The 20,536-nt window shown below is 55.7% G+C and overlaps 7 protein-coding genes across 7 annotated transcripts; 4 read left to right on the top strand and 3 right to left on the bottom strand.

The window, feature by feature from the left end:
• Window positions 1–1,035: 1,035 nt before the first annotated feature.
• On the bottom strand, window positions 1,036–1,641 carry MFIFM68171_04938 (peptidyl-tRNA hydrolase; the record flags this gene model as incomplete). The annotated part of the gene is made up of 1 exon (XM_071060358.1): window positions 1,036–1,641. The coding sequence occupies one exon, from the start codon at window positions 1,639–1,641 to the stop codon at window positions 1,036–1,038; it is 606 nt and encodes a 201-aa protein (XP_070916459.1).
• A 618-nt stretch (window positions 1,642–2,259) lies between these two features.
• Window positions 2,260–3,355, top strand: hob3 (BAR adaptor protein Hob3; the record flags this gene model as incomplete). Its single annotated transcript, XM_071060359.1, has 6 exons — window positions 2,260–2,272; window positions 2,332–2,382; window positions 2,456–2,501; window positions 2,560–2,633; window positions 2,693–2,899; window positions 2,961–3,355. The coding sequence occupies 6 exons, from the start codon at window positions 2,260–2,262 to the stop codon at window positions 3,353–3,355; spliced, it is 786 nt and encodes a 261-aa protein (XP_070916460.1).
• Window positions 3,356–5,945: 2,590 nt separating this feature from the next.
• Window positions 5,946–7,333, top strand: MFIFM68171_04940 (BAR domain-containing protein; the record flags this gene model as incomplete). Its single annotated transcript, XM_071060360.1, has 2 exons — window positions 5,946–6,072; window positions 6,126–7,333. 2 exons carry the CDS (start codon window positions 5,946–5,948, stop codon window positions 7,331–7,333), a joined length of 1,335 nt encoding a protein of 444 aa, XP_070916461.1.
• A 694-nt stretch (window positions 7,334–8,027) lies between these two features.
• MFIFM68171_04941 (Cyclin) lies at window positions 8,028–9,507 on the top strand (the record flags this gene model as incomplete). The annotated part of the gene is made up of 4 exons (XM_071060361.1): window positions 8,028–8,482; window positions 8,547–8,700; window positions 8,764–9,153; window positions 9,241–9,507. The coding sequence occupies 4 exons, from the start codon at window positions 8,028–8,030 to the stop codon at window positions 9,505–9,507; spliced, it is 1,266 nt and encodes a 421-aa protein (XP_070916462.1).
• Window positions 9,508–10,426: 919 nt separating this feature from the next.
• MFIFM68171_04942 (Ubiquitin-conjugating enzyme E2 Z) lies at window positions 10,427–12,264 on the bottom strand (the record flags this gene model as incomplete). Its single annotated transcript, XM_071060362.1, has 4 exons — window positions 10,427–10,833; window positions 10,888–10,974; window positions 11,025–12,014; window positions 12,072–12,264. The coding sequence occupies 4 exons, from the start codon at window positions 12,262–12,264 to the stop codon at window positions 10,427–10,429; spliced, it is 1,677 nt and encodes a 558-aa protein (XP_070916463.1).
• A 4,087-nt stretch (window positions 12,265–16,351) lies between these two features.
• MFIFM68171_04943 (Transporter YwrB) lies at window positions 16,352–17,926 on the top strand (the record flags this gene model as incomplete). The annotated part of the gene is made up of 2 exons (XM_071060363.1): window positions 16,352–16,465; window positions 16,520–17,926. The coding sequence occupies 2 exons, from the start codon at window positions 16,352–16,354 to the stop codon at window positions 17,924–17,926; spliced, it is 1,521 nt and encodes a 506-aa protein (XP_070916464.1).
• Window positions 17,927–18,175: 249 nt separating this feature from the next.
• On the bottom strand, window positions 18,176–19,539 carry MFIFM68171_04944 (Tgf beta induced protein ig-h3; the record flags this gene model as incomplete). Its single annotated transcript, XM_071060364.1, has 3 exons — window positions 18,176–18,449; window positions 18,599–19,026; window positions 19,084–19,539. 3 exons carry the CDS (start codon window positions 19,537–19,539, stop codon window positions 18,176–18,178), a joined length of 1,158 nt encoding a protein of 385 aa, XP_070916465.1.
• Between the last annotated feature and the right edge of the window lie 997 nt (window positions 19,540–20,536).

A 20,536-nucleotide genomic window follows, 5' to 3' on the forward strand; every position in this document is an offset into this window, starting at 1 on the left:
GTATGTCAGCCAATACATCAAGGCACACAACTCCCTACACTCTTCGAACCACGAAGTAATATAAGACTTGATTACCGCCGTCACCGATCATCACGACGCAAGTAGTAGGTTGTAACCTTGAGAAAACTGAACAGCTTCTCACACATCGTCGCATCGACGGCCAAAGCAAGGAGCCAAGTTGGCCCCCAAATCGTGCAATACCAAACGCGGGGTGAGACATGTCGTGGGATAGTGCCTTGCCGCCATCGCAGGCGGTTTGCTGATGTACTGTGGCCCTAGATCATGCCCACGGGATTTGGAGAAGACGGAGGTGTCGTGCATGTAGTGTTGGTCTGTCACTAGACGCGACCTCCCCAGACCGATGATTCGGTAGAGGCGGATTAGAGTAGCTAATGATGCGAAACGGCACAGCGGTAGCCCTTTTCGCCATCAACATAGATTAGACCGCACTCTGGAAGAGTCTCGCGTGTCCTGCAAGACGCAACCGCTTTCTGGAAGATGGCGATGGAACTTGTTGGCGACTTTTGCGCCGCGCTTGATCTCGTTATGGTTCTTTTGACGCCAAGCTGTAGGTAGGTAATCGGCCTGCTTAAACAAAGAGGTGACGATGATCAAAAGATGTTCCTAGTTCGCCAGGCGCGGTGGTAGCCGTCGACTGAGGTTCTGGAGTATTAGTTTGTCGCCCCGTTTCCTATGATTGGAACCCGAAGCCTCCTGCGCCCTGTAGGAGATGCCGGTTCTAGCTGGCCTGATTTCTTTCCTAGTTAACGCCTAACCATCTGTAGCTAGGAATTGCTGCCTTTGCTAGTTTCACTGGTTAGCTGGACGGTCTGTAGAAAGGGCGTCAATCGGATTGCAAGTGGTTTCCGCCTCAAGCGATGCTTGTCAATCGTGGTGAGTGAAGGGACGCCGTCTTTTCCCGCCGACTAACCAGCCGCCTTTTCTGCCAACTCCGCCAAAGAAGAACAAAGTTGCAGCCAGGGTATCAAGATGATTCGTACACATAATCTTACAGTCGCAGAGCCTACGCCCGCCTTATCCATCTTTCCATTTGCTCTCCAAGCTAATGAGGGCGTCGAGGACCCCCTCGGTCGACCTTCCCTCTAGGACAGACCTATCATGCCTCGAAACGGTGCTGAGTACGAAGTCGGACACGGTCGCCTTGTCCCGCCCCTGTGGCCTGCCAATCCCCACCGACACTCGCGCGAATTTGGCCCCGGGAGCTTGGCTCAACAAGATACGCAAGCTTTGGATACTCCTGACGCCGTTGTGGCCCTTGTGGCTGCTGTCCCATTTCCTTGTCTTGACGGCGCCCATCTCCAACTCAAGGTCGTCGTGTATCAGTACGACAGCGCCCTGCTCGGGAGAGAGCATGTACTCCTCAAAATGCTGCCGGATCGCTGCTGCCACCCAGACCCCTGATACATTCATTATGGCTGGGCTCTGCACCAGCGAGTACCTCCAGCCGATCGACGCGAGAGCAGGTTGTTTGCCATACTTGGTTGTTGTAAACGGGGGCAGGTCTAGAGATAGCTGCTTTCGGAGAGACTCTAGCACTATGTGGCCGGCGGAATGGTAGGTGTCACGGTATTTGCCCGGGTTCCCGATGCTTAGGATAAGGACTCGTTGTACTGGAGACATTGTGTCTGCGATTTGCGTGTATGAAGAACCCGGGGGATAGCGGGAGCTCGAAGTTTCAGCGTCGGCGATAGCTTGGCTTGCGTCTCGTAGTCAGAGTCGGGAAGACGCCAAGGCCGTAGTCGTGCAAGGAGGTGGTTGTCATGAAAAGGAGTGAAAGCCCCACAATGGACTGAGACTCGGGTCTTGCTATCGCTTCGTTCGAGGTTCCCGCGGTGCGGGAGTCGATCGGCTTGTCGAAGAGCTGTCGCTGGAAAAGAGACCGTTAAAAAAAAAAAAAAAAAAAAGATGCCGGCAGGTTTCGGCCGGCAATGGAAAGCGAAGACCCACTCAGGTTTGTTTGCTAACGGTGGCTTGCAAGCCCCAGCACTGACGTCGTTGAGGCGGGGCATCGGCACTGGAAATGAGCCCGCACCGCCACAATCAAGTTCCCGTCGTCACCCTTTCAATCCTCCCAGGCACTGCAAGGATCCGGGCTGATTGTTCGCGGCGCATTCCTCCAACATTCCACTCAGTCGGCATTTCATTTCACAAGCATTCTTGTTTTGTCTACTCCGGATTAGTGCCCTTGATACCAGCGATACCCGACCACACGAAAAGCAATCAGCACTCTTCTCCATCATGTCTTGGGCGGGTACGAGACCCCCGCGATGGCTACATCTCGCCGCCATGCATGCTGACCGCGCCCCGCAGGCTTCAAGAAGAATGTCAACCGCGCGACGACGCAGGTGATGATGAAAACCGGTCCGTCCGACCGTTCCCTTCGAGTTTTGGCTTTCCGGCCTCCGAAGAACGTTGCTGATGTGGGTTGCGATAGGTCATGTTGAGAAGACGAACGACCGGGATTATGAAGTCGAGGAGAGGTATGGGAAACGTAAAGGGGATACCGCCGAGATGGATAAACATTGAGACATGCGACAGGAGATTTAGGACAATGGAAGCGGCGTCCCTGCGGTTACAGAAAGAAGCAAAGGGATATCTCGATTCCCTGCGAGGTACGAGTGCCAACAGCACTAAGGTGGAGAATGCTGGGTGCTGACTGCATTTCTCGCAGCAATGACGGCCTCGCAGATGCGGATTGCCGAGACAATCGACGCATTCTACGGCGACTCTGGCGCGAAGGACGGTGTGAGCAGGAGCTACAAGCAAGCGGTGGAGGACCTAGATGCCGAGACGATCAAGGCCCTGGATGGGCCATACCGGACCACCGTATTAGAGCCTATCTCCCGGTTTTGCGCCTATTTCCCCGACGTAAACGAGTGTACGTGTTACTCACCCCCTTACCCACAGGAACCTGCATCTGACACGTCCGTCGACTCCAGGCATCAAGAAGCGCGGGCACAAACTCCTCGACTACGATGCCTTACGCGCCAAGGTCAAGAAGCTCGTCGAGAAACCCGACAAGGACGTAACCAAGCTGCCGCGGGCCGAGAAGGAGATGGAGATGGCCAAGGCGGCCTACGAGCAGCTCAACGAGCAGCTGTGCTCAGAGCTACCCCAGCTCATCGACCTGCGCGTGCCCTACCTCGACCCGTCGTTCGAGGCCCTCGTCAAGATCCAGCTGCGCTTCTGCGCCGAGGCCTACAGCAGGATGGCCCAGGTGCAACAGTACCTCGACGCCGACACGCGGGACCAGTACGCGCAAGGCCATCTGGACAGCAGAGTCGAGCAGGTTCTGCAGGAAATAAGGGAGCTGAGCATCAGCGGTACTGTTTGAGCCCGGGTTGGGGGGAACGGGGCCACAGGAGACTTGAATCACACTTTACGGCGTATGAGGTATGTGCATTGGTTATCGATGCAGCAACTTGGGCAGTACACACGGGGGCGTGTAACTGGAGAGGCACCCGTCCGCTGCATAGACCCGGGGCGATATCCACGTGTTTGTTGGGGACCTTGCGAAACAGGCGTTTGTAAAACACGGCTCTTGGGTTTTCTTTGCTCTAACGCGGTAGGCTAGAATTGACATTACGGGCTACTGTTCCTTGCGGCAGCTACGGGGACGCATGCTAGTATTTGTAACGTTGATCCCAATCGATGGCTAGGTTGTTCGGAGAAGAATCTTCCGATACAGCGGTGTTTTCCTGTCTCGAGAAGCGCTGCCCGGCGCATTGGTACAGTACCTTGGTGCGCCCGAGAGCTACACGGGCAAGCCGACCCCATCACTACTCCACCAACCAATCCAGTCTTATTCTAGCACTGCCTCGATGGGGTGGATAATTCCGCTACGCTCAACGACTTGACCGGTTTTCAGGTTTCCCCTTGTCCCGGGATCCTGGCGTCTCCTCGTTCACTAAGGTACTGAACCGTACCTTGCACAGTAGCGGAGTGTAGTTTAGTGTCGGACCCAAGGATCGAATCGACAATTGGAACGACACACTGGTTCTCCACGGGAGATCTTCCTGGCGCACATCGTGTGTAAGATCAGCTGAAGCGAAATGGGAGGACAGGGCGATGCCAAGACTTTATGGACAAGGCTTGGAGCCGAGCGAACAGAGCGAAACGCTGAACAAAACTTATTTCGAGAAGACGGGAAGCGCTATTGCGCGCCGATCTCTCAGTGCTCCGGCGGCAGCGTGACCCTGACATCACGATTGCTGGGTTCTGATGTTCGGCGTCAAAAGCGGCTGCTCACATCCGATCAATTGGCCCCGAGGCTATCACCCCGCCAAAGTTCGTCAGCGCAACGATTGGTGACGCTGATGTTGAGGCTGAAACGGCTCCAACATGGAGTGGTTCTCGAAGTGGGTCTGCATGTTTTGGGGGGGGATGTTTCGGAAGCGCTGGAGCGCTGGCCTCGACTGGCAGCCAACGCTTCGATCTGGCGGCTCACGGATCTCTCCGGCGTTTAAAATGTTGGCGGGGTAAGCCGCAGGCGTTCGTCCTCGTTGGCCCGATGCTCTTGCAATGGAACTTCAGACTGTTCCTGCTGTGCACCATGGACACTGCAGCCGTTCGTCCATGGAGGGCTGCCGCTGCATTGCGAAGGAGACTCTTCGGAGCGCCCCAGACATCGAGGGCCATTCAGGCTATGCGGCCCGACCAATTCCTTCTGGAATTATGGGCAGCTGCACCAAGAGATACGCGACGGCGTGGCTTGCCGACATAAAGGCATGTTCATGTTTTCGCGGAGAGCTCTTCATTTCATCTCATCTCTCCCGGCAATCAGCGTCTCGCTGCAACATACTATGTTAGGCAGGCGATCGCCTGGAAAAACTGCTGTGCCTCATGAATGGTTGGCTAAGGGATGTCCCGAGAATTGGGGGATGCTGCAACTCCAAAATGCGCAGGTTCCGAGGACTCGGAGTCCGCTGTCGGTCAAAGAGTCGGCCGCTGTTTGCCATTCAAGTGTCCTATTGAGCGTTTCGATCAGGCCAGCAAAGGCCAGGGTCTAGACGTGGCCATCGACCCCAACTTGGACGAGACTAAATTGTCGCGCGTCTATGTACTGTACACACGTTCGAACCAGGGCCACAGACGTCCCTACTCTTTGTGTGTGTGTCGTAACTGGTATCTAAAGATAGCTGGACAACTTCCCTTAGCAGAAGCCGGCGGCTTTGCTACGATTGTGTGGCGGGTCTCAATGTTAGGTATGTTGAGATAATCCTCTGCAATTTCCCCTTTCATCCTCTATTGCGCAAACAGAGGAGGCCGGCAAGGCACATCCCACATCGATCAATCAAGTCGGCTGCTTGTCCCGTCCCGCCATCCCACCCCCAACTTTAGCAGCCAGGTACCAGGCCCCTGCCATTCTTTTGTTAGTGGGCATTGACGGGACCCCTGCAGTTGCAGCTTAGCGCTCTGCAAGCCCCGAGACGATCCCTGGAAGATCACTGGAGCTCTGGGCCTCTCGGTCCGGACCCCTTGCCCCCCCGGCGATATTGACCAGGGTCTCGATTCACCCGTTTGACGAGTTTCGCAACCAGAGAGAGGTCCAGGTCGAGTTCGTATTGCCACTTTCTTTGCTCCATATCATGCCTGCCCTCCCGTTCTAAGAATCTCCTCCAGATCTCTCGTTTTGCCTTGCACCAATTGTCTAGATTGCCGTCCGCTGCACTATAGTTTGCTGCAGCTGTCGTCATTGTCGCAACCGAGGAACGTCACCTATCACAGCCCAGAATCCCAACCAGGCTACCTTACCAACCACCACAACAACAAATTCGCGAGGTTGGTGAGCGGACCGGTGCGCTGGCAGCTCCTCTGCCAGGAACAAAAAGACGCAATCGCCGGTCGTTGATCGACCACCCCAAGCTCGCTCGTTTCCACTCGGCCCACACTATTGACGACGCATTCGCGGACAGCCAGCAGCCATGAATTTCACCAAGAAGTTTGACCGCGCCTTCCAATGGGCGGGCGAAAAGATGGGCGCAGAGGCCAAGACAACCATGTCGGATGACTTCAAGATGCTCGAGACCGAGATGGCACTTCGGTTCGATGGTGAGTTGCATTTCCCCAGCACGGCGACGCGCAAGTTACTAACAGCGTGCTAGGCATGGATCGCCTCCAACGGTCCATGAACCAATATGTCAAGTGGATCGGCCGCCACGTTGAGGCTTCCGAAGACAAGGAGAAGGGTCTGCCGGTCGGTTACCTGGGACGCACCATGGTTAGCCACGGCGAGGAATTCCAGCCCGACTCGGAGTTTGGCAACTGCCTGATAACAATGGGCCGTGCCAACGAGAGGGTGGCGGCGATCCAAGATGCTTTCGTTGGCGAGGCTACCGCTTCATGGCTGGAGACGCTTGAGAGATCCCTCGCCATGATGAAGGAATACCAGACCGCTCGCAAGAAGCTCGAGAACCGGCGCCTGGCCTATGACGCAAGCATGAGCAAACTCCAAAAAGCTAAGCGAGACGACTTCCGGCTCGAGGAAGAACTCCGCGGGGCCAAGGCCAAGTACGAGGAGTCGTCCGAGGATGTCCTTCGCCGGATGCAAGACATCCAGGACGCCGAAGTCGAGAGTGTCCGGGGCTTGACGCAGTTCTTGGACGCCGAGCTCGACTACCACGAGCGATGCGCCGAGGAACTCCGCCGTGTGCGGAACAACTGGGCCGGCACGTCAACCGCGGGCCCAATGGGTGGCTATGGTGGCCTAGAGCGTCGCCCAACCAACCGGGGCAGGTCTAACACGGCGCCACGAGCAAGCATCTACGGTGTCTCCGAATTTGACGAGAGAGAGACGAGCGCGCCGCCAGTCCGTATGCCCCCTCGTGCCAGCACATCTCGCGCTGGGTTCTCGATGCAGCCTCAAAGCCAACAGCCCGATGGGCTTGCCCGGCCCGCCATTGGGAAAGCGAATAGCTTCCAAGGCGGCGCCAACCTGGAGCGAGAGCGCATCGGCGGCCGCATCTCTGGCAACTCTACACCGAACTCGACCTATGCAGTGAATCAGAGCATCCCGAACGTGGGCGCCCTGCGTAGTCAGCTGCGGCCAGTGAGCCGGATCGTGACGACGAGGGACAACATCTTCGCGGACCGAGACGGCGACACGACGAGCGACACTGGCAGCCCAGACTGGGGCAACCGAAGTACGAGCCCGGATACGAGCATTGGCAGCCTCAGTCGCACCTCTAGTAATACTGCGCCAGCGAATTACAGCGGTCTGGGTTCCCGGAAGGCCCCCCCTCCGCCGCCGCCGAGCCGCTCGAAGAAGCCGCCGCCGCCAGTTCCTGCTAGGCGGGAGACCAGCCACTACTAAAAATATACTATGGGCGGTTGTTGAATGCCGGAATGGCTTGTCAATCGATTAAAAGTATCTCGATAGGTTGTTTTGGATGGAGTTCTGGTGTTGGTTCCGGTATGCGCTTGCGTGGGCTGGGCTCCGCGGGTTAGTTTACTTTGTCGAGGCGTCATTACCTGTGACCTATTAGAGGCGTAGAAGAAGCGTAATCCTACGGACCGCAAGGCATGAATAATTGAAGAATTATGGCTTATCCCCAACGATTGTCGCTTTGTTGAGCTGCCTGTGCAGAAGTTGGAAGATTACGCGTCGCGTTGCAGATGAGGTTGGGGCTGCATGCAGTGGAGTGGCACCTCCGTTAACCCCTGCAGCCAAGCTCTCCACCACGCTGGATCTCGCCAAAACGGCCTGGGTGGGGTACACCTAGACCCATTTCTTACCCTCCGAGCTCTAGTGTATTTACGAACCCGAACCTAAACGTACCAGGAAAATACGAGCGCCGATGCGACACTAATCAACACGGCTTCTTCCTCACCGATATCGCCAATCAAGCAAGCCGTTCATTTCGGCGTACCTCAGTGCTCTGCTCTGCCTCCGGAATCCCGGTCTTTCCTTCTCTGCCGCACCTCGGCTGGCTGATCCGACCCCGGCCTTCGAACCAGACTCCGTTGCGCGAACCGAGCCAAGACCGTGAACATCGGATCCGCCCACCATGGCCGCCGAAGACGCGCGGTACCGGCAGTCGTCACAGTACCTGCTGTGGTCCTTCTCGCCCTCTCAGCTGGCTGCCATACGGGAGAAGACAAACGCCACCGCGCGCTCCACAATCTCGGCTCGTCTCTCCTCTCTCCCCGCGCTGCCCAGCAACAGCCTATCCGCGCCGACATCAAGCGCCAACACCCCCGATCCGGAGGGAAGCTCAACCCCCGCGCTGCCCGAATTCCTGACGCCTGCCGAAGAGGCGTTGCTGGTGACGTTTTACACATCGGAGTTGCTACGAGCAGGCGACCATGCCGGCATGTCGGACGAAATCAAGGCCACTGCGGCGGCAGTCTTCAGGAGATTTTACGTCATGAATAGCATCATGACGTACCCGCCGCAGGAGATGCTGATCGTCGCGCTGTTCTTTGGGTGCAAGGCAGAGGGGGCGTTTCCAAGTATCTCAGAGTGAGTCCACAATCTTCCTACGCTACCGGGCATGTCGGTAACGGCTGATATCCTTGCTGCATAGTTTCGGAAAGACCTTCGGTAAAGAACACCCCGAGGAGATCCTAGCCGGCGAGTTCCTGCTGTGCCAGGGCCTACGGTTCGCCCTGGAGGTCAGGAATCCGTTCAGGGCACTTAGGGGTGCCGTGATGGAGCTTAGCCTACTGGACGATATCGAGGTATGTCACGTCACGGATCATCCTCTCCAGAATTGCATCCCAAGGATCCCACTAACCAATTAGACCGCTCGAATCGCTGCCGCCGAGCGCCGCGCCCGCGAGATCCTGCGCTTCAGCCCGCTCATCACCGACGCATATTTCCACTACACGCCTAGCCAGATCATGCTGGCCGCGCTGTCCCTCGCCGACCGCGGGCTTGCCGAGCGACTAATACAAGAGACGTTCCACCACGTTCCGGCCCCGGCGAACAACAGCGGCGCCGACACGCCGATGTCAGGCAGCGGCATCGACGCCCCCAAGAAGGGACCAGCAGCAGGCCGCAGCGGCGGTGGCGAGGAAGACAAGGCGACCATCATCGGCCCGCACATCCGCGACAAGGTTTTGGGCACGATCGAGGCGTGCAGAGACATGCTTTCAAAGGAGCTGCCCGAGCGGAGGGAACATTGGACAAACGTATGCCCCCCCTCCCTCGTACCCCAACTCCACGCAAACCTGGCCGCTTTCGGGTAAATCCACTGGCTAACACTGCTACTCCCGCAGAAAACGGTCTACAAAGCCCAGCTCCAGCCCCTCCGCAAGAAACTCAACAAGTGCCGCGACCCGGAGCGCTCCAACCTGGTGGGGCTACAGCGTGCCCGGCGACAGCAGGCCGCTCACAAGGACGAGTCCGACGACGAGGACGGTCTCGATGGAGGGAAGGGGCCGACAGGTCGCCTCGAGGATGATGAGGCAGTGTTTGGCGATGCCGACGTCAAGGGGCAGAAGGTGAAGAAGGAGATGGAGGATCCCTTTGGGCCGGCCTTGTGAGACGACGTCTGCGCCAGTGGCGCGCTGGATTTGGAGCGCGGGGTCAGCTTCTGACTCGATCGCCCGGCCAGGCCCGCTCTGGGTTTATTAAAGAAGCGGGCATGCAAATGGAAAGGGAGTTGGGTTGCGATTTTGAACCAGGGGCGTTTCGGCCGGACAGTCAAAAGGGAATTTGCATCTTGAGGAGTATGGCGTTGGACACGGTAAGACGTTCCGGCACATCTGAGGGATTTATGTCGTCATGTTCGCTAGACAAAAACGTATAGCATGTGGAGAGGGGTTGTTGCAGGCTCCAAGTACACTCAAGCGTACATTCAGTTTGACGAAAGAAGCTCTCTAAGGTAGGGCTGAGCAGTCGCCCATATATTCGAAATATCCTACCTCCTGTCCCAATTCCCCGAACTAAAACCCTGTTCCTCAACGCTTAACCCGTCCATGTAGCAGAAAAGGTGTTGAACTAGCGAATGCGCTCAACATTGCCCCACCGAGACCCTTCCATCTGGGTCAAATATCAGAGTGCCCCCCCCAAATCTACCCTAGCAATGGAGACACGAGACAGAAACCGCAAAGCGGAATCATAGTGACGTTTTTGTTTCATTGTTAAGGGTGTCCCTTCCAAACCGCCTACCAACTGAAGCCTCGAAACAAAGGAAACTATAAACCAAAGCATGGGATGAGAGAGCATTACCCCCCAGGAATTGTGACAGAACCATCAACGAACTCCATAGTGAGACCACTAGATTGGTATGGTGCTGATTTAGCCCCGTTCATCTAGCCGCTTAATAAATAATGACTGCTGTCATCTATCCGCCGCTATCACCAGGCTCTTGTTCCCCGCCGTCGGGAACGGTGGCCCGTAGCGTGCACGGCCGGACGGTGGGCACGGCTCGCGATTTCCCGAGCCTTGGTCAACGTCCTACTACTCGCTGAGAAACCCGTACTCCCTAAGGCGGTACTGGAGGTCCCGGACCAGGTTTTTCATGCCCGGCGCGTCAGGCTGCTTCGCCTCCCATTTCTTGGCCGTATCCAGCATCATGCGGCCCTTGAGCTCGAAGTGTTTGCGGATGACGTCGCCCCAAATCGCGTCGTCGTCGTAGCGGTACTCGGCGTGCGGCGCCTTGCTGTTGGCCGGGATCGGGCCGGCGACACCGCTTGAAGAGGGGGCCGAGGCGCGCGGATTCTTCAGCCGGTGGGTCATCCAATAAGTCATGGCATGTGGGATAGTGAGGAGCTCGACCTTCTTGTTGTAGGTCTCAGCGCCTGTCTGGTTGGTGTTTCTCTCGTAGCCCGGCTCGTTGTAGTAAGGCTGGCTGTTGAAGATCATTGCTGGGGACACGTTAATCGCCAGACAACAGCAGTAGGTTTCAGCAGATTACCTACCCTGGATGGAAACCAGAATCTGTAAAATGGACGAGCGATCCGGCTCCCATGGGTGGCCTTTCCACGTTCCCAGTAAGGAAAGACAGACTGGGCAAAGTCAACTCCCGCTGACACGATGCAGAAGATTGAACACTTACTTGTGCCGTTTGCGTACAGATTTGGGTTAAAATGGGCCACTCCGCCACCCGTTGTCCGAAAATGCATCAACGGGGGCGTCTTTGGGAAGTCCTTGTCGCAAAACATGTCAAACTCGAAGAGACCGTGCTCATACGGGGTGTCGTCTGGCCCGACGATCAAAATCTTCAGCAAGTCGGGACGTCCTTCGCCGTACCGGACGAAGACACCCTCCGGCAAATCTGCGCTGAGAGATGTAACTTGGGTGAGGATCTTTTTGATCCGACTTCGCGCATGACTCCCCGCATCAAACAAGATTGCATCCTTAAAATGATAACCCGCGAGGATCTTTTCATCCGGAACATCCTTGACGCAATTCGCGCGGTGCCATTCCGATGCGTCCTTCGCGATGGCTTGGAGAGATGTTTCCGCCTGCTCTTTCCCTTTGTCCGTTGAATCGCCCGCTAGAGCAGGCTGTTGATCAGACTCCTTCGCTTCTCTAGCTTCCGGTTCAGGTGGATGGGTGGCCGTCAGCGAGTCGGCCATGCGGCAGATTTGTTTCATCACGGCTAACGATTCCTGGTTGATTTCCCCTTCCATGTTGGCAACCCGGCCTGACGCCGCCACGAACTTGCGGCAGGGGGTCGCCAGCTGCTCAATAATAGCATGTAGCGACTGCCCAGTTTCGTAGATGGCTGCGCCGGGGGTGCCATGATTAGGAACAACGCTAGACAAGATCTGAGGAAGCTGTGCTGCACACGGGAATAGAGTTTGCTCGCGGCGAACAATCGAGGTTGTGTCCTCGTGATCCGCAATCGCCCGTAAGAAGTCGAGAACAGCGCTAGCTGGGCCACAGTGAGTGTCGATTTCTTCGATCGTAGCATGGCGGAGTAGCTGTGCGGCATGCCGTAACATTGGACTCCTCGCGATCATCGCTGATAGCATCGGATGGGACTTAGTATCGAAGGGCATCGGTGCGGGCTTGCGCGTGGACGGCAGAAGGACTGAGAGGGCTAGGGAATAGCGCGCGAGATACCGAGTATTGCGGCTTCGCCCCTTAGTGCCCGTACCTGTATTGCGAGGCGAAGTGCAGCTATCGCCATACCCAGTTCCTTTGGCGAGCTGCGACTGCTTGGCGGGTACTGCCTGAGTGGAGGTAGCGGCGCCCGCGGGTGTTTCTGACTTGGACAGGCGCCGCGACTTATCTCCCGTTTTTGAGACCGTAGGCTCGAAGCCGCACAGTAGAGAAAAGATAAGAAACATGCGTCCTGCTTCGCAGCAGCAGGCGATCTTGAAGCAGTCCTCTCCCGAGTTTACCTGACTTAGCGTGGGTATTTTGTCCGGATTCTCGATGTGTTTTCCGACACAAATCCAGGTGTTGCATTTGGGACAACGAAGACATGGATGGACGGTGCCTAATCAAACCTGAGTGTCAGCTTGATGCTTCTGTACATTTGGGCACGTATAGACAACCTGGCTCTTTCAGCATTTTCTTAGTTCGCCGAATGATCCCCGGTCCGTCAATGTTAATAAGGCTGTTGCATTTCGCACATCTGGCGGTCCGTAGGCTCGCTCCATACGCGACAAGTTCTCTGTCGCTATCAAGGTCGTAGAAGGCAGAGCTTTGAGCGAAAGGGCTCAATGCAACAGGCGAGGGCTGAACGTCTGGCTGTTGTTAGTTTTGCGTCACAACATGGTAACCGGCGATGCCGGGAGGTGGACCATAGCCATCAAGGCTCGATGCACCGACTACTCCGCAACCCGGGACATCAAAAGCTGATGGACCGGGCGAGAATACCCGGGCGAAGCCGTGAGATCAATCGGATCCGCTGCACTACAACCGGAGCCACCCAACGGCGTTGTGAGATCTCGGAGAAGAAGTCGGTATCAACTCCGATACAACGAATAGTCTCGAGAGAGTCGAAACACGCACCGAGAGGATTTACTGCCGTCCCAGCTTGCTCGCGTGACCCAACACCCAGATGCACACTCATAGCTCCAGGCGGCTGTTTAGGCTGCCGAGATGCTTCGTCTGGTTCGAGAATGCGCCGCTTCAACGGATTCAACATATCTGTCAACCTATGATACGTCCTTCCAATCTTAACCAGAAGCGGCAACATTGCTGCGGAGGCTGGCGGCCGGCAGAGGAAGTCCGCTGTTGGCCGGGGTTGGCGATCGGGGATGCGCTTGTGGTCGGTTGCGTCTAATCCAGTCAGTCCGACGTCAAAACCTGGCCCATGATGGGAAGAGGATAGAGGTCCGACAGGGAGGAGGTAACTCTAGAGGGCCCGGACCAGGCAGAAGCGGCCGGATATCGCGTGTTGGGCTGTCGGGCTTCCGGGTAGGAGGGTTGCTAAGGTTCAAGGTGCAGCACAACCCAGCGCTCAAAATTATACTCAAAGGAATGAATATAGATTTGGCCTCGGCCGGTCGGCGGGGGTGGTTGCGGCAGACGTAGGGCTGGAGACCGGAGCCAGGGCGAGGAGACGCAGGCGTGGTAGGTGGAGGAGGGGCTTAGGTTGGATTCGCGCACATGAGGCTCACCTCAAGCCAGTGGCAGGTTGGAAGAGCTGCGGTGCCTTGATTGCTTTGGTAGATGCATGGCTGCTGCATCGCGGGGCGTGACTGGCCGCAGCTGCCCTCTGAGCTGTCCTTGCCTGCAGCTACCGCAGCCTGCTGGCCGCCTGTTGGAGGGGTTTGTCCCCGGTTGTGCATGTGCCTAGTTTCTGAAAACCGTTTATCGCCGGCCAAAGAGAGCCCAGCGTTTTCCGTGGCCAAGGCGTAAGAAACGCCTCCATTTCCCCCGCCAACCGCTAGTCGCCCCGCCAATGTGCACTTCGTGAACTTCCCCCTGCGGTTACCGACGGACGTTTTGGAACTGGGTCAAGCCACCGCCCGAGCAGTTGACGGATGTAAACACCAATCGCTAGCACTCGGTTGGCTCGATGCACGCATGTTCATTCCTTTCCTTAAATCCCGCGAATTCCATTTCAAAATAACCAGACGGTAATTGTCACACAGAGTAAATCACCGATACCGGTTCAAAGTGAAACGGCGCAGCAACCATCACCTAGGTACCTTAACATTCAGGTACACATACATAGCTACAGGCGGTCCAATTGACAGTCCGATACAAGTCAGAAAAACAGTGTGCCTACACTGCTCGCACACGTTTCTAGTTCTGGTGAGCGTGATTCGAAGCAAACGCATCCACTTAGCCAATCATCGAACGGCCTTGTACAGCACTATTTTGAGCAGCCCAACAACCCGAGTCTGCCTAGGACAGAGGCCAGCTCCTTTTTCTTGCCGGCCGGGAAGAATATGATGCCAGGCAAATGTGGCTGGATCCCGTCTCCGCGTTGCTGCTAGCCTAGCATTAGCTCTCTTCGTGCGCGGAGCAACTGCTTGGACCTTCAAGCTGCGGAATAATACGGGGCCGCCCGTTGCGCCATACAGGTAAAGGTAGGTACCTAGGACAACGGTTAATACAGTCGCCTAGCGAGATGGCTAGGCATGCGGCCGCCTAGTCTGCCTTGCCGCCCAGCGTTCCCCACTTCGGTCTCTTGGATGATTTTTGTGTTTATGGGTTAGGTCACTTACAGGTAGGTTCTGTGTCCAACGTGGATGCGCTCCCGAATTGTGGGTCTTGGATGCTATGAATTGCTCAAACTATCGCCTAGCGGAGGAGGAGCAAAGTTGCCCGGCGCAACTCATTTTGGTTCTGTGTCGTCATAATTACCATACTGACATGTTTGGCCGAGCAGTATAATGGCGTCGGAGGTTCAAGCAGCCATTCTAAGGCGTTGAGGACACTCCCCGTCCCTCGGTAGGTTGCAGGCACGAGTGACTAATTAGAATACAATCAATCAGGTGTCGCTGAAGACATCATCAATGGTACGCTGCACGTTCCCAAGCCGGGTACGGCCGCAGGACTCGGTTGAAATGCCACCCAGTGGCAGTGATAAAACCGCCCTTGCAAAAGGACACTGGATCTGCTGGCCGCGGTAGATAGACGAGTTGAGATGCTATTAACAAAGGGAGCCAGTCAGCTACGTTCCCGCGACGGATAAAGCAGGTTGACGAACTATCTCAAGGTTGTTGCAGTTCACAGAGGCTGGCCGGCACTCACCATAATGATTATGGTCATCATGTTCGTGTTCAATCTTGCGATGTTCTGACGACCAAGTTGCATTGCACCTCGAACACACCCACAGGATTTGTTACAGCCATTTATGTACTGGGAACGCCACCACTCGGAGCCAAAGTAGCGGGGGCAGGTATCGCGCTGATGATGGTTACCACGCCCCAGCTCACTAGAGTCCGGGGAAAACCTTGTGGCACATGCCGCATGTGAAATCGTAGCTCATATCTAATATCTTTGGAACCACAATAATACAATAGAGTAAGAGGTACGAGCCTCAACATAAGGTATCTTGGGTTAATTAATTAGTTTGGTGACGAGGGAGAGATGAGACCAGCAGAAGACTTTGAGATACTACATGTACCGGCTTGTTGCAGCCGAAAGGTTATAGGGAAAAAAAAAAACTTAAATGTAAGGTACTTAACGGAAGCTTCAAGTATAATTACCACACACACCTTAATTAGCTCGCATAATAAGCGGCAAGTTTGACTACAAGCTGATGGCTCCCTGCCTGTCTCTTTCTCCACCTCCGCTAAGCTGGGCGACCGGAAATAAAAGAGTTGCTCTTTCTTAGTAGTTTAGGTAGAGCTATAGTTAAACACTGTTTATAACTCCCTACCTTCATGTTCAATCCGGTATCTCTGCTTGTGTCCTGCTTGTACCTCGATACTCTGGCTCTCCTACCCTAAGGTATCTCCGTTTCTGATCGCATCGAACCAGGTGCGACTTGAAGAAGAAAGAAAGGAAAGGTGAGAAAAGAAATCAGGCTGGGTCCGGGAGATTATGTTACAATTAAGGTGCAATAGTGGGCTCGCGTCTTCACATCACCTCCTTAGGCTCTTATGGATTCTCTTTTCTTTCGTACGTGACGTTTCAGAGCTTTGCTTGAGGAAGCGCAGCGTAGTCCACTTAGTATCTTACCTTGGTAGATACCCCTAACCCTCACCCACCATTACCGTTCCGACCAGGTGGGTTAGACCCGGATTGCATCATTCAAACCCGGGAATGCGAATGCGTTCTTGACTCGATAATTTAATCAGTAGTCCAGACCCTCGAGATCTGTCCGCGATCATCCTATGCGCGTAATGGGTGAGCTTGGACGGGTCACAAAATCAATGCTTATTGGGGCTCCGAACTTCTTTTAACCACAGTCTGCATCAACTGAAGCGAACTGGATCCCGACTCTGCTCCACCGAAGGTCACGCCAGAATGAGATCGTCTCGCCGGCTCGAGACCCTCGGGCATCGTGCATGGAAGGTTCTCCGCGTCAACTGGCATCTCGGCGTGACTGCCTTTGGAGGGCCCCCCGTTCACTTTAGAATTGTGGGTTTCGTTGTTCTCGTAGAGTATTGACCGCCATTAACCAACCGCGTGAAGTTCAACGAAAAGTTCGTCAAAAAGACGGGATGGATCGACGAACAGGTATTCCAGGAGCTGTTCAGCATCTCGCAGTCGCTATCAGGGCCGGCGAGCACCAAGATGCTGTACTGCATCAACCTGATTCGCGGCGGCTTCATGGCAGCTATGGTTAGTTTCCTGGTTTGGAGTCTGCCTGGAGCCATTGGCATGTACGGGCTCTCCATCGGCGTCGCGAACATCAATGAGAAGCTGCCGGGCCCAGTCTACGCCCTGCTATCCGGCCTCAACGCAGCCACCGTGGGCGTGATCGCGCTTGCTGCTGTGGAATTGTCCCAAAAAGCCATCACCGACAAGCTGACGCGGGTCATCGTCTTCCTCACCGGTGCCGCCGGCATGCTGTACAATGCCCTCTGGTATTTCCCAGTGCTGATGCTCATCTCCGGTTTTGCCACACTCGTCTTTGACTATCGATGGATCCATCATCCTCTCAGAGCTCTGATCAACTCAGTCCAGCGCTTGCGGGAATCAGCTCGCCATACGCCCGACGACCGATATCAGACCGAACCCCGCTCCCCCCACCAGCCTGACACCCTCGAATCCAACCTGCCCCAGGCCCAGTCCAAACCCAGCGCCCGCTCCGACCTCCCCACAACCGAAGCCGAGTCCAGCCCTACTGATGACAATACTCCCTCAACCGCCGAATCCGAACCGCGTATCATCCCCACCGAATACCGCCTCACCATGTCCTGGAGAACCGGCGCCTCCATCATCGTCCTCTTCTTCCTCAGCTTCATCGCCGCCATGGTCGTCCGTAGCGTCGCCTTCTCCGCCCCCGGGGGGCCCCCTTTACTGTACCGGCTCTTCGCAAACATGTACCTCGCCGGGACCATCATCTTCGGCGGCGGGCCCGTCGTCATCCCGCTGCTGCGCGAGTACGTGGTCGCCGAGGGGTGGGTCAGCCCGCGCGACTTCCTGATCGGGCTGGCGCTGATCCAGGCGTTCCCGGGCCCCAACTTCAACTTCGCCGTCTTCCTGGGGAGCCTGACGGCCGTGAACAACGGCTTCGCCTCGGCGGCCGGCGCCCTGATCGCGTGGGCGGGCATCTTCAGCCCCGGCCTGGTGCTGGTGCACGGGACGATGGGCATCTGGAGCGCGGCCCGCGGCAGGCGCTGGGTGAAGAGCGTGCTGCGCGGCGTCAATGCCGGCGCGGTTGGGCTGATCTACACGGCGGTCTACAGGATTTTTGGCGTCGGCTATATCGACGAGGGGTTCCAGGCGGGGCGGAGCCTTGGCGACGATCCGTGGTGGGTGGTCATCACCGCGACGAGCTACGTTGGGGGCAGGTATTTTGGGGTTAACCCGCCGTCGGCGATCCTATTGGGGGCAGTGCTCGGTTTGGTTAGATACGGAGTTGTGATGGGTTGATGGCTATTGGGGTAGTCTGTGATAGCGAATGATGCTCTTGTACAGACAGCACCCATGATAGTCATGTTGCGTAGAACGCGATCAACGTCTCGATTAGGTTTAAGGGCACAGAAGGAGCTAAACGGCCGGGGTTCAATACCTTAGCTGAGTTCCTAGCTCACCGGCAATCTTTACAACGACACGATCGTTCTTTTCTAAGTACTTATAGAGATTAATTTGGAAATGCCACCGCAGGAAAAATAATCCGAATCACAGATTTGCCATGACCATTACACCACCCAAGAAAGCCGTAAGACCAACAGCCGCCGGCCTGGCTCGAGCAGCCAGTGCAGTAACCGGAGGGCCACCGCCATCGTCATTCCCACCGCCGGTGCTAACCGTAGGGGTGGCTGGACTCGTTATGGTCGGGATGGAGGAGGTGAAAGGTACGCCGCCGGACGTGCTGGTCGCGCCATTGAAGGCTGGTTCCTGGGTGGAAGCCGCTGGGTTAGGGGTAGCGGTGGAGTTGGCCGGATTCAGCACTCTGTTAGCGGGTTAGCGAGAGAACGAATAAAAACACTACCATTGAGGCGTTGTGAGAAGAAAAGGAAGGACAGAATGAGTAAGGTTAAGAACTAGAGGCGTAGAAAAGATAACCGACGAGATTTGGCACCCGAGGAGGACCGATCTCACCCGTCAACAACATGCACCACCCCATTCGCCACCAACACATTTGGCTGCACCACCTTCGCACTGTTAACGAATAATACCCCATTCTCGGTCCTGAAATTCAGAATCCCCCCTTCGGCCGTCAACTCCCGTCCTCCCGCAATCAGCTGGCTGTACAGCACCTTGCCCTGAACAACGTGGTAGTTCAGGACAGTAGTTAGCTGTTCGAGCGTCATGCTGTCTACTGTGCTACCGATTGCATTGAATGCGTCGTTGTTCGGCGCAAATATGGTCACGTCGGCCGCGAGGTTGAGGGTATTCTCCACTCCGGCACGCCGGAATGCACCGAGAGCAGCAATCAGGCCGGCGCTAATGAGACTGTTGGTGACGCTCGCTGGGAGGGTGAGCACCGAATCAATGATATGGATTGTTCCGCCCGCATAATTGAAGTCCTGGGGGAGTTGTCAGTAAGCAAAGGCTGGTTCGAGTCGCGGGAGTAGGAAACCGACGTATGGTTCGACGTTTGTCTGAGCGCCATTGCCTGAATAGAAAGTCACGGCGCCATTTTGAGAACCGGATAGTATCCGCTGGCCACCGGTGACGTTTGAGTATGCTTCAATATCCAAGAACGTTGGCACGGATATCAATGACTGGGTATTCAGAAAATCGGAAATGAAGAAGACGCCGTTGAGGACGTGGTAGCTCAAGAAGGCCGTGAGAAGATTCGGATCCTGAGCCAGTTGTGTAGCAAATGGCGTGCTGAAGAGCTGATTCAAGGCGTTATTGCTTGGGGCGAGGAGTGTGACGCCTTGAGCGCTGCTAAGGATGGTAAAAACGAGCTGCTGGGAGGAGAGCCAGCTGTTGAGGACCGAGAGGGTGGCGCTCTGCGCCTGAAGCACCTCCGCCAGAGTTTGGGCTGAACTTGTATTGACAGCAGCGAGTACGACGAGGCTCTTTAACCGCATGGCGAATGGCAGTTTTTTCAAGGGGAGAAGCGTCAAAATAAAGGTCAACTTACGGGGCCCGCTGGTCGTTCTTTGAGAAGGGAAGAAGTGCAAAAAGTAAACACAAGACGCATTGCAACCGAACTCGGGGAATGGATATGAAATCTTAAGCTCGGCACTTCATGTATACATCCAACGATTTGTCAAGATCCTACACGCAAGTTCGCATATCTGCCGCCGGCCTTTGGTACATCGGACAGGCTCTCTCGAAGCACAAGTGAGCCCGAATGCAGTGTAGTTCGGCTTGCTTGGTCCCGTGGGCCGCGAAGAAGAACTCTCGGGGCTAAAGAGTCTAGCAATGCCCGACGGGAAACACATACCATCAAATCATCCGCCATGATGCATATTATACCGACCATGGTACTCTATCTTGCCGCTTGGTAGGTACAGTACCTGAATGTTCTTCTACACTGAGGGGGGCTAGGTTCTGCACACGGTTGCCACGTTGAAGAATCAGATAGAGATGGGCATATCAAATATGGGGCCGGGAGCTCGGCCACCGCAATCATTACGGCACCCGAGGTTTGCACCGCCCCGTATGTGAGCTGCAAGGCAACCCTTAGGTGCATGCTGGATGCTCGGGCGCTCGACCAGCCCTCGGAAAAAAGTCTAACGCCGAAGCCCCGGCCACGGCGATGCGGGTGAAAAGTTTTTTATTCGTTTTCAGTCTGAATTCTAGCAGGTGCTTTCGAAGGCACTCGAAGGTTAAAACATGGGAAAGGCGGCAGCCGGTGTTGTCAGATAAGGTGCTGTAATACCATATGTTAGCAAAGGTTAGGTAGGTATGTACTGTACGTACTGTATGCCTTGCGGTGTCTTGGCTTTGGGGCTCCATTACCCCACAAGCCCGCAAACCCGCGAGCCCCGCGCTCCCGTAGTGTCCACACGTTTGTACTGGAGGATCCGCAAATCAAGCTTCCAGCTTCATTCCTCTCTCCACTTCTCTACGAGACGTTGC

This window comes from Madurella fahalii (assembly GCF_045866475.1).
Source record: "Madurella fahalii IFM 68171 DNA, scaffold_2, whole genome shotgun sequence".
Lineage (NCBI taxonomy): Eukaryota > Fungi > Ascomycota > Sordariomycetes > Sordariales > Madurella > Madurella fahalii.